At 58.1% G+C, this 12,418-nt stretch overlaps 1 protein-coding gene across 1 annotated transcript; it reads right to left on the reverse strand.

Moving 5' to 3' along the window:
* Nucleotides 1–7,460: 7,460 nt before the first annotated feature.
* BARHL2 (BarH like homeobox 2) lies at nt 7,461–10,035 on the reverse strand. The gene is made up of 3 exons (XM_048945986.1): nt 9,465–10,035; nt 8,155–8,380; nt 7,461–7,866 (listed from the first exon to the last, which is right to left on the reverse strand). The coding sequence occupies exons 1-3, from the start codon at nt 10,033–10,035 to the stop codon at nt 7,554–7,556; spliced, it is 1,110 nt and encodes a 369-aa protein (XP_048801943.1). The 3' UTR covers nt 7,461–7,553.
* Between the last annotated feature and the right edge of the window lie 2,383 nt (nt 10,036–12,418).

Consider the following 12,418-nt stretch of genomic DNA (forward strand, 5'->3'; position numbering starts at 1 on the left):
TGACTCACTTGAGCCTTGTTCTCTGGTGAATTATGAACTATTATATCACTCGTGGGATAAGTATTATGTCTCTTAAGAGACTATCACCTTTCCTCTATTTTATAACATAAAACTTCATTGAAACCTGCCGTGCCTGATCGAAGAGACTTCTCGTGATCCACATTAAACCTTCTCCTTCTGCAGCTCCCTTCATTTAGCTGATATTCACATCTGGGTGAGTTCTTTCAGATGTAGAATAAGCATAAATTAGTATGTAAGAGAAGTAGTCGTTTAGCAGAATTTTTTCTTTAATAAATCTGGTGATATTTATATTTCATCACAGAGCAGGAAGATTTTTTTACACATTTAAAGATTTATTCCGCTGGTAAGTATCCAATTAATAGGGCTTTAGCATGCAGACAGGATTTGTATTTATGCTGAAGAAAATGTGTTCTCATTATACTTTTATTCTCATGTTAGATTTATTGTGGTTTCCATTATAATTTATTTTAGTAGCTCCTTTTTCTAATTCTTTATATTTACATGTCTCTTCCAACAAAAATAATAATACATAAATAATACCTGACAACACTTTGCAGATTTTCTCTATTTGTATGCTTTAATTCTCCGAGCATCCTGGAATGGAAATGCTGTGAACAACAAAGGCAATCTCTATGTGATCTCTACTACATGAAAAATTATGGTTTTCATTTCCTCTTCACTCTGCCAAGTTCTTTCCAAGTTCCAGCCTGCAATGCATTAATGTAGGCGAGAAACAGCACCAAAGCCAAAGACTCCACCACTTTCTAATAGGAGTACTCACTGAGCACACTTACATCTTCAGACCCACTGTGATGAGCGGTGGCACAGGACAGCTGCCTTCCTGCTGCATTGCAGCACATCACTTTTTCCTCTTCACTGTCATATGTATTTTTCCATAGGCCTTTTGGCTCGCTGGCAGTTGTTCTGCAACAGCACAGCACCGTTGCTGCTACTGTTACGCACACCACTGCTGAGGAAGATGTTCACAAATGGAAGCTTTGCTGTTTCTTACCCAGCCCAAGCTTTCTGCACCAGGAGAGGTACCCAAACTGTCAGCAAGAGTGACCCCTCCAGTGGCCATCTGACACCCAAAATAAGAGAAGACCTACACAAGCAGATGTAACCACTCACACCTCATGTTGAGGGTCATGCAGCTCCTTCTTAGGTTCACACAGCATGAGACAGCTCCCTGGCACAACACATCCCCATCTCCAGAAACAGCTCCAGGCCCAACCCTGAAGTCCTGGGCGCAAAGAAGCCAGCCCAGCCACACCACTTCCATCAGTGAGAAAGCTCAATCGGGCCAGGCACCACTGCAGAAGATGCTGCTTTCATTTTTTAGTATACCCTCTGCTGGGAAAAAAAAATGACTTTGTGTTAGATATCACATCTAATTATTCCTGTTGGGCTGGCCCAGAGAAATGTCAACAGTGCATTGTAAGTGCTAATTGGGGTGTCCATGCTCCACAGTAGATTTGGGATACAACACCCAAGCCTGGAGAGGTTAAGCATGTTTTAGAATACTGTACTGTAATGAGCTTAGTCTCCATGGAAGAGGCACAGCGCTGCGTGTCGCACTGCTCTACTCTGCTCTGGCTGCAAGAGGCTGTAGGGGGCTGCAATTGTTTTAATACAGGGATGGTGACGGTACCTGAACTCAGTACCCAGCCAGCTTACCCAACCCCACAGGCTGCTTCCTCAGCTTTTCTTTCCCAGATTGCCAGGACACAACTTGAAACAAACTCATGCACATCTCAGAGACCTTTACCTCTCCCAGAGGAGAAAAGAGGACCCTGTGATGGGATGTTAATACATAGCAATGGGGCTCCCTTCCATAACTCTGCACTCACTCAGCACTGAGGCAGGAGCACCAGAAGGAAAGCTGATGAACTGCTGTAAGGTCAAAGATTGGTCTCAGACACGCTCCCTGCTCCACACAAGACTGCCTTCAGGAAGCCCTGTGTACTAACCAGTAAGGCAGTTATTCCCCAGCTTTCTTGTTCTTCCCGGCTTCTGGTGAAGAGGTAATGGTGCCAAACCCCATGGCAAACACAGGGCACAGCCTCGCTGAGAGCTCAGGGAGGAGCTGCACCTGTTGTGTGGGAAGGGGCCAAGGGAGGCCCTGGGGCAGAGGCCCCATCCAAGAGATCCCGAGCTGTGTGCTGCTGAGAGGAAGGCACTGAGGAGCTGCACCTCTGCCACATGTGTCAAACAGGGAGATGAAGTGCTCAGTGAGAGGAAGGCAGCTCGCTAAGCCCAGGTGCAGGGACAGCATTTGTCAGAGTGTCCTCAGCAGTGGCTGGATTCAGTCAGCTGGGGAATCCTCTTTTTTAGGACAGCACCCAGAGGGAGCAGCTCCATTTTCTTTTCCTCACAGCATATTCATAGAGAATAGTTCAGCTGTACAACAGAATCATAAATTCTGCTAATAGATGTTCTGCCCCGGCCATGTGTGTCACTGCTGACAAGATGTCTGCAAAGTACCTGCTCAGTGCTGCACAGAAGAGCGGGTGCAGATATTTTGCTCCATCTTCCTGGAGTAAAAGCACCATGTGGGCAGCCCCGCTTGGTGCACAACGAAAAATGAGACATTAAGCTGGAGAGGAGCCTGCTGCGATTTATATGGGGTCATAGCAGTGTGCTATAACTTACCGAATGCAGGCAGCAGTATCTAGAAGAGGGATGCGTGTTGAGCAGCTCAACACCTATCTAGGAAGTGTGTGCCTGCAGCCTGGATGGAGAGCGCTGTCTGATAGTTTACATAGAGCATGTACATGCTGCACTGCCACACAGCAACACCTGCTTCTTGTGTACTGCAGAAAGTGAGGTAAAGAAAGCATCTTCCTCTCTGTCCAAGTCCTGTGCTGTATTTTTGTTTGCGTTCTGATACAGCAGAAAATCAGGGAGGGGAGAAGGGAAGGAAGGGAGCAAAAAGCTGAATAAATATTTAATGTCTCAGCACCTGTCATAGAGTTTCCGCTCACAACCACTATCGATTTCCTGGTAATTCTCCTCCCCTACCCAACTTCATTAAAGAGTAAAAGTAAAGTAGTAAGTCATTTCACACTCTGTCTGACCATTATACAATAATAGCAAGATTTCATGCAAGGGTACAACATTATGCCCATCTGCAATCACAGTCTCTTTGCAAAAATCTCAATTCACACTTCACATGCAGCTAACCTTGTTACCATTCCCTTCCTAAATCCATCAGTCTTGCAGCTGCACGTCTTCACAGCCCAACATCTTAAAATTCATCACTTTGACACCCTCACATCCCTACAGGTCAAGCTGAAGGAGCCAACCAAGAATAATTAAGGGGTACCCCAGATGTTTGGTTACTTCTACCAACCGTTCCTGGAATGGGTGTATGTTTCTCTTTGTATGCCAGTGATCTGTGTAAGGTCCTTGTTTTAAGGGACGAGACCTCAAACAAATTTCAGACTCCCCACATCATCTTTTTGTTTCTTTCTTTTTTTTTTTTTTTTTTTTTTTTTTTTTTTTTTTTTTTTTTTAAGTATAGATCTTTGAAGCTGAAATTTGAACAAGAAGCGTGATAATGAGTAGGTTGAAGGAAGGAAAGGTGTTATCTCATTAAGGTAATTACTAAGACAGCCCCACCGTTACCACGGTTTGAAAATGTGGCAATTAAAGCGCTCTACATGGGCTCTCAGAGACGGGAGAACACGGCGGCCTCGGACGAGTGCCGGGAGGGGAGGAACGTGGGTGCGGGACGGGAGCGGGGCCGCAGCTCGGGGGTCGGGGGCTGCGCGGGGCTCCGCAGAGGGTCCGGGAGGTGGCACGGCAAGCTCAGCCCCGGCGGCTCGGGTCGTCTCGTCCGAGTTCCTTTGAAATCCGCTAATTTTGAGGAGCGTCGTTGGTGCGCTTCCATTAATAGAAACGGCTCGTGGAAAATAGGGCATATGAATATGGAAACGGGGTTTTGATGTGATGGGCACCCTGCCGGTCCTGCGCTCCGCCTGGGAATGCGCCCGCTCCGGCTGCCCGACGGCCCAAGACGGCTTCGGGAAATGGCGAAGTTCAGCGGCACGGGGAACGGGTCAGCGGGGAGCGTCGTTATGGGGGCCGCCGATCCCAATCTACCCGCTCTGCGCCGCTCCCAGGGGTTTCGGGCTCCATCGGCTGCCCCCCGCCAGGCCCCCCTCGGGGACATTTCGATGCCTTCCCCGGAGCGGAGCCGGAGGCTGCTCCCGCGGGGAAGAGTGGTTTGTGCTATGCTCCCGTAGCCGTAAATGGGACTCCGCGTTCCAGCGACCGCCGGGAAGGGACCCGCTCGGGGTCTCCGACAGGAGAGGGGGCTCTGCAGCGGGATGGAATGAAGGGGGAAAGCCGCGTAATTCCAACTTGAAACGGATATTCGCCGCTCGGCCCCGTTACCCGTTACCTGACATTTCGAAGGGCTCTGCCCCTTCCCCGGATGAACCCGGCCCGGCTGCACCCACCCTACGCTGAGCTACCCCAGTGGGCTGCAGCGGGATGTAAGGCGACTCACGATGCGCCGCCGAATGGGAGCGTCGCCTGAGTTTGGAGGAAGACAAACTCTGCAAAGGGAGAAAACAGTAAATGTTAAAAACCCTCCCGTACGCGAACCGGAGCTGCGGGCAGCGCCGGGCTGTAGCAGCGGGAGCGCGGATCGCTTTCTCTGCGGGTAGCGCCCCGAGAGAGCGGCTCCGGTTCGGCCCGGGGGAGCAGCGGGACTGGGGAGGCACCCCACGGCGGCATCGCACCCGGACGGTGGACTGGGCTCCGGACTCGGCCCGGCCGTATCCCCACCGACTCACCTCCCACTCTGGCGACGGCAGAGCTGAGCTCCGCAGGCAAGAATTACCCTGACCCTGTAGCCGTTGGAACAAACGGCCGGAACACTGCCAGGGCGTCCCGCGTCCCTCCGCGCCGGTGTCACTCTGGAGCGACTCGGGCAAGAGCGGAGCGGCCGCTCCCGCTTTCCTTCCCCGTCGGTTGCAACGGGGAAACACTGGCGTGGCTGGGACGAAGTTCTAGGGCAGCCCCGGCCTGGGGACGAGTCTCAGCCTCTTCCATCTTCATCTCGGCCTCCTGCATCTTCCGCACGGCCTGCTGCCAGGCTCCGGGGAACGAGGCCACGAAGTTCTCTCGCGCTGGCCGCGCCGAGCCGTTCCGGGCCGTGCGGCGACGTTCGGAGCCCCCGGAGCTGTCCGCGGTGCTGAGGACGGGCGTAGTGGTGCTGCAGTCCCACCGCGCGGCCCGCGGCCGCCCCGGGCCCCAGAGGAGCGGCGAGTGCCTGGAGAGCAGCTGCCGCCCCCAGGAAGCCCGCGGTCTGCCGGGTCCCCTTGGGCCACACCGCTCCTCCCCAGCGTCCCGTTTCGTTTCCACGCTCAGCTAGCCCATATCGAGGGTTCTCCGTTCCCCGAGGTTCAGCGCTGAAAGCCCCTCTGTCCGGCAGCGGACGGCTTCATTCGTTAGCATCCGCAGCCGGCCCGAGGGATAGCTCCGGCCCGGAAGGCGTTCGCGTTTCCCTTCCAGCCCCGCTTCCCAAAACGCCGCAATAGGAGATAAAAGGTAGCGACTGGGGCCTCAGGCCTCTCCGTGCCCTCCAGAGGGGGCTGGGAGAACACCGCAGGAAGGCCCCCACCTGCCCCACACCCCTTTCCCGCCGGGAGCCCCTCGGCCGCTACCCGGGAGACATTCGCTTAGCTATTTACCACGAACTTTCTTCCCTTCTTCTCACTACTTTTTAGCGACTACGTGCCGCCAAAACCGAACCCATCGAGAAGAACAACGAAGCCGGGACCGCTCTTCCATCAGGGTCGCCTCCCTTCGGAAGGAAACGGACCAGGATGCGTTTTTCGGAGGCGGCCGAGGGCCCCGACCGAGCCCCATGTCCCGCCCCGCCCCGGCCGCGTTCCCTCGCTTCCGCCGGGGCCTCTTCGGGGCTGCGGGGAAGTGCCGACGGCAGCCGCCCGGCGCGGAGAGGAGTGGGGGGGCGTTCCCGGGCCGCTCCCCTTTGTTAGATCAAGGCAGGGGTCAATATGGTTTAACGCAAAGTTATTAGCAGAGAGATCGGCAAGCCGCTCGCTAATTAGCAAAGCCCAAATAAACGTGCCCGGAGGCTTCTCTTTCTCTTTTTCCGTTTTTTTTTTTTTTTGTTTGTTTGTTTGTTTTTGTTTTTTTTTCCTCTCTCCCCTTCTTGTCTCTCTTCGGGAAAAAGAGAAGTGGAACCCGAGAGGGGAAAAAAAAAAAAAAGAAAAGAAAGAAAGAAAGAAAGAAAGCTAAGCCAAACCCTCAGAGGAGAAGATAGCATTGGGCTTTATGAATGTTTTATGGGTAATTGCTGTATAACTCTCTGATTTCGCGGGGGGTGCCGACCTCCGAAGGCCGCCCCAGGACCCGGCGGAGGGCAGCGACCCCGGCCCGAGCCCCTCTCCTCCCACCTCCAATCCCCACGGGGCCGGGCGGCCCTGGGCAGGAAAGCGCCCGCCGTGGGGCAGCGACGGCGGCGGTGCTGAAGGGCTCCGCGTCCGAGTCCCCTCGGTACTCACCCCCGCGCGGCGCTCGCTGCCCGGCCCGCCCCGCCGCCCGGCCCAGGCGCTTCAGATAACGGCGAGGGCCCGCACCTGCAGCGCAGCGGCTTTTAGTGTTTTGTGTTGGTTTTCTTTTTTCCTTCAAAATATACAGGAAAAAAAAATCGCCGGTTACGAAACAACGAAAATATCAATAATAGCATTTCTCAAAAAGAGTGGCGCTTGCATTTCCAGCTCAGAACTCCTTCCATTCTCGGCACGGGGAAAATTATCTGCCTTGAGTTTCCACGCTTGTTAAAAAAAGATAAAGTTTATTTTTTTTTTCCTTTTTTTTTTTCCCTGTAATTTTTCATTCACCAAAAAATCTATATTTCGTCATCTAAGCATTTATTTTACTGAATCCAAAAAGACATGAAAAGGGACAGGGAGAACCACGTTCGTTCGTTTTAAACTAACGTAGAGAAGTGAATATTTCTTTTCTTCTTTTTTTTTTTTTTTTTTTTTTTTTTTTTGGACGACATATAATAAATATGATATAGCACTCAGCACTCGGTCTGTACAACTGTCCGCACTGGGGAGCATGCCGCTTTCCGATAAGAAAAAAAAAAAAAAAAAAAAAAAAAAAAAAAAAAAAAAAGATAGAAAAAGAAAAAAAAAGAAAAAAAAAAGTCATGAGAAAAATCAGTGCAAAGATCTCCGTTCGCCGGCACTCTCTCCGACGGGCGGGGGCGGCCCTCGGCCCTCCGCGCGGCTACGGCCGCTCCCTCCGCCCCTCGCCCGCTGCCCGCACTCCGAGTCCCGGCGGCGGGGGCTCTGCCCCCCACGTGCGCTCGTTCCACTTACGGGCTGCGCTTCGCGGCCGCGCGGTTCGAGAGTCCCCACTCTGAGCGCTCGCCGCTCTGCCGGCGGCTGCCCGGAGTCCCCGGGCTTCCCCCTCGCTGCCTTCTCCGCGGTGCTGGGGCTCGGTCGGGGACGGGGAGGGGAAGGGCTGGTGGGGAGCGCGGTGCCGTCTCACCGCGGGTGCGGGGTGCCCGGCATGGGGCTGCCCAGCGGGTTGAGAGCCGGCTGTCCGCCGGGCCCCAGCCCGTGGATGAGCACCCGCGGCACCAGAGGCCGCTGGAGCTGAGGGTGCGGTGCAGGGGGAGTCCGATACATGCTGCTGTACATGGCCGCGGCCGCCGCGGCCGCCGTGGTGCTGTCCATGCTGCCCAGCAGGCTGGGGTGGTAGAAATAGGGCGAGGGGAACATCCTCTGCAGGGCCGAGTAGTTGCCGGCCTCGGCCAGCAGCTCCAGTCCCACCGCCGTCTGCCGCTTCCACTTGGTCCTGGGGGGGGAGCAAAGGGGCGGCTGCGGGCGGGGTCGCAGGGGGCACGGCAGGGCCCTTCCTTCCCCCGAACCCCGCACGGCCCCGCACACGGACACACGCACACGCGCGGCAGACAAATTAATAAACATGGCGGCCCGGCGCGGTGACATTAATGTTTTCCGACAGAATTAGGGTGGCCGCAACCGTATGTAATGAGACAGAAAATTACGGCAGCCACACGGAGCCCCCCCCACACACACCCCCTTCCAGCGACGGGCCCGCGGCTGCCCTGTCGGGGCCGCTTACCTGCGGTTCTGGTACCACGTCTTCACCTGCGTGTCGGTGAGGTTGAGCGCGGCGGCCAGGTCCATGCGGTCCTGCACGCTCAGGTACTTCTGGCGCTCGAAGCTGCGTTCCAGCTGGTTCAGCTGGTGGTCCGAGAAGGCGGTGCGCGCTTTGCGCGGCTTCTTGGCCCGCACCGGCGGGCTGTCCCGGCTGCTCGAAATCTCCCGGTCGCCCTCCTCCTTTGTGCCTGCAGCGAACCGAGGCGCGGTGAGGAGCGGGACCCGGCTCCGGCTCCAGCCCCATCCCCAACCCCGCGCCCAGCCCGTTCTCCCCGGGAACGCGCTCTATGTGCCACCCGTGGAGCTTTCGTTGTTCTTCCCCCTTCTCCCCCGTCCGCCACGACGGGACATCGATCCCTCAGCCCGAACGCTGTCTGGGGCCGCAGCGCTCCTTGATCCTCCCCGCAGGACGAACCATAATCTCCCTAATTGCCCCACTGGGGAGCGCGGGGCGCGTAGACAGCCGGGCCGGGCCGTGCAGCTGCTCGGGGCGCTCGGCGCTAGCGCGGAAATAGCGAAACGGGCGGCACACGGTACTCCTGAGCCCCGCAAAAAACGGCAACGGAGCGAAAGGAGAACAACGTGGCCCGGCCCTGGAGGTTCGCAGCGCGATCCGTCCCCGGGGCACAGTCCCTCCGCACTCTTTCCCCGCGCACATCGCCGCGCTCAGGCACAGACCGGGGCTTTCCCGGGAGCACCAAATCCGCCCTCAAAAACTTAAATAAAATGAAATAAGGAGCGGGAGAATTGATCTTCCGTCCAGAAGCGCAGGGGAACAATTGGCCCTGCGAGAAAAGCACAAAGCCCCAGACTCCCCCTGCCCATCGCTCCGTTTGCCCGGTCGTTTAATTAAAAGTTATTTATTTGATGCTGGTCGGGGGGAAGTGCTTCACCATTTCGGTTTGTTTGTTTGTTTCCCTTCCTTTCATTTATATCGAACGAACCAAAGCCGTTATGTGCTCCGTTCCTAGAAAGCCGGGCACTGATTTGTGCTCATCTGCGTTACAAATGCACGCATTTCGGCTCCATACGCGACCTCACCACTCGGCCTATCAGCATTTAAAACTAACAAGTTTAACTACACATAAAAATAAATAAAAATAAACAACAACAACAAAAAAAAAAACACATTCGTATAAAGAGGAGGACTAGCGCTGGGAGAGCAGACCGGGCTCCTTCCGATCGCGGCGGATGGCACCGAGCAGCGCAGCGCACAGCCCCGCCGCGTTCGGCCGCGCACAGCCCCGCACTGACCACACCGCCCGCACTCACCGTGGCATTTGATGTCTCCCTGCGCGTCCTCGCGCTTGTCGAGCTTGGCCTTGTCCTCCTGCTCCAGCTTCGGCCGGAAGCTCTCCGGGGCCGCGCCGCCCTCCTGCTTAGGGGTGTGATGGGGCGAGGGGACGCTGGTGCTGTAAGGCGCGCACGCCGCCAGCGGTTTGCCGTCGCCCAAAATGTCCTTAATTAAAAACGAGGAGGTGGCAGTCCGGGGGCCGGCGCCGGCCGAGCCCAGCTGGGGCGGCGGCGGCTGCGGGGGCGACGGCTGCAGGCCGGGCGGCGGCGGGTGCGGGCCGAGGTGCAGGCGGTGTGGCGGTGGAGGGAGGTTGTCGGCGGCCGCCAGGCGCGGCTCGGGGTGCTCCATGCTCACCGATACCGGCGACGACGGCGCCGTCCCCACGGTATCGATCTCGGAGCAGGGGGACGGCGTGGCCTGGCTCCGGAAATCCGCGGGCCGGCCGTCGCCGTGCGGCCGAAAGTCTCCGTTCATGACGCCGGGGCTGCCGGAGCCGCCGCCCGCCAGGATCGTGTCTATCCCGAAGCTGGAGCCGCTCGGCCCCTCCATGGCGGCCCGCTAGCGGCGCGCCCGCATCCCGGGGGGCCCCGCGTCGGGAGGGGGAAGAATGCTGCCCCGAGCTCCGCGCACCTGCGGGGCCGGCGGCGGACGGGGGCACTTAGCACGGGGCCCCCGCCGGGCGCCGCATCGCCACCGGGCCGGGCAGGGTCGGGCCGAACCGCCGAAGTTTGCGGGAAGTTGTGCGGCGGGAGAGGCACGGGCGCGGCGGAGCGGGGCGGACTCCGGCCACTGCGGCGCGCCCGCCCGTGCCGGCCGGCTCCTCTCGGCGGCGGCGACTCCCCCCGTGACGTCACGGCCGCCGCCGCCGCGACCCCCACGGGTTATTATAAACCCGGGCTTTTTCCGCCGCCGCCGCCCGCCCCCATTGGCGGCCCGCGGAGCGGGGGCTGACGCCGCGCGGGAGGCAGCCAATGAGCGGCGGCGGCGGCCGCCGTCGGTCCCGGCCCCGCCGTCCCCCTCCGCCCCGCGCTCGGCCCCGGCGTCGCGGCGCCTCCCCGTCGGGGTTCGGGCACCGGCGGGACGGAGGATGCGAGGCACAGCTTTAGAGAAGGAGGGAGAAAAGAAGGGGAGAGTTGCGAGGAGGGAACTGCGGAGCGTGAGGGGAGAGGGTCCGCCGGGATTCGGAGACCGGGGAGTGCGGGAGCACGCGCTGCGGGTGCCGTCGAGGCCGCGCCGAAGGCTGGAGCGGGCCGAGCCCCGGGGGGCATCGGCAGCCCGCGTTGGCGGTAGCGGGACGTTCCCTAGTTAGATGTCAGAGTAATGGGAACTGCCAGTGACAAGGCGTCGTATTAATCCTGATTAAGTTCCGTGTCAACCTAATTAGCAGAGTAATTATAAGGTGGTAATGAATGATTCAGAGTTGTCAGAGTTACATTTTACTCCGAATTGCCGTTTCCGGACCCCTGCTGACACTCCCGTGCCCGTGCTCCCATCCTGTCCAAGCAGCGGGACCTGCCCGGCCGCAGCCCGTCAGATGTGGCCCTAACATCCCCGAGGAGCGGGGAACGGGGCCAGGCCGAGCCAGGCGTGCTGAAGGCTCGGCTACCGCGGAGACATGGGAGAATGTTCGGGTGCAGACGGTCTCCCGGCCGCCAAGATCACGGCTGCTCACCGACGGCAGCCCCGGGGCACAGGAGGACAGAGCGGATGCGGGGCCGTTCGCTTTCCCGCTTCGTCCTGCCGGCCCCGCACCGGTAATCCCCGCCCATCTCGCGGCGCTCCCCGGTGAGCTCCGGTCTCACACCCGCTGGGCGCCAAGGCTGTTCGCGGTCTGGCTCCCGCTCTTCCTGAGAAATTATCCGACGGCAGGAGACGCCTAGCAAGCAGCTCGCCCTCGAGGCTCGTTCCCCACCGCTGCTCCCCGACGGCCCCGGGGCGATGCCGTCAGTCCTGCGCCCGGCGTGGAGGGCCCGACGGGGCTGCAGGGCCGCCCGTGTCCGCTGGGCGGCGGCAGCGGCCTCCCCCGCGGTCCCCGTCCGTTGCCCGGCCCGGTCGGGGCCGGGGGCGGCGCGGGGGTCGCGGCTCGGCGGGTCTGCCCCGAGGGCCGGTGAACGAATGAGGAAAGAAAAAGGGAAGGGAAAAAAAGTGGGGGGGACGGGAGGGTGTGAAACGGAGATTGAAACGAAAGATCAGAAGAAAGGAAGAAAAATATTTTAAAATTGCAAATGCGCGGGCAGGTTCCTGCAGCAGAAAGGCAGCCTGCAGCGGCCGTATTTATCCCGCTGTCCTGGTTTGCAATTTACCAAAAGTATGTCCTAATTATCCCCGAGGGAATGAGGGATCCGAGGTAATATGTTACACTAACATAATCCTGTAATTCACAATGCACTTCCCGTCCCGGCATCGGGATTTAGGGCTTAAAGTCATGTTCCCAAAGAGCGAACACCTTTCATTTCCCTCCTCTTATTTTTTAATCCTCAACTCCATTGTGCACAAATATTCTCGGGGAGCGGGCGGCGAGGCCTTGCGCTGGCTTTGGGCTCCGGGAGGCCCTGCTCCGCCCGGCTCTAGTGCGGAGGGGCAGCAGAGTTCGGCCAGACTTGTTGAGGCCCGGGGTGGCCGCGGGACGGCTGTTGTGCCCCCTCGTTCCCTTCTCGTCCCACCCGTCTGCGTGTGGACAAAGGAGAGGAGCGCTCCCCATTTCCCACCCCCGCTAATAAATTAGCGATATCCGAATCAAAGCGATGAGCGAAGGTGCCACTCAGAGGAGTCGGACGGGCCCCCGCTCGTTAATTAGCAGCAGCTAATTAGAGCGGCACTTTGAGCGTTAATCAATGGCCCTATGGATGTCGGGTGCAGTGAGTGGCTGTCGTGTGCCGGCTGGGGTGCTGCAGCGGGCGGCCCTGCCCCGACTGCCTTCGGGCAGCGCTGC

This window comes from Lagopus muta, chromosome 5, assembly GCF_023343835.1.
Source record: "Lagopus muta isolate bLagMut1 chromosome 5, bLagMut1 primary, whole genome shotgun sequence".
Classification (NCBI taxonomy): domain Eukaryota; kingdom Metazoa; phylum Chordata; class Aves; order Galliformes; family Phasianidae; genus Lagopus; species Lagopus muta.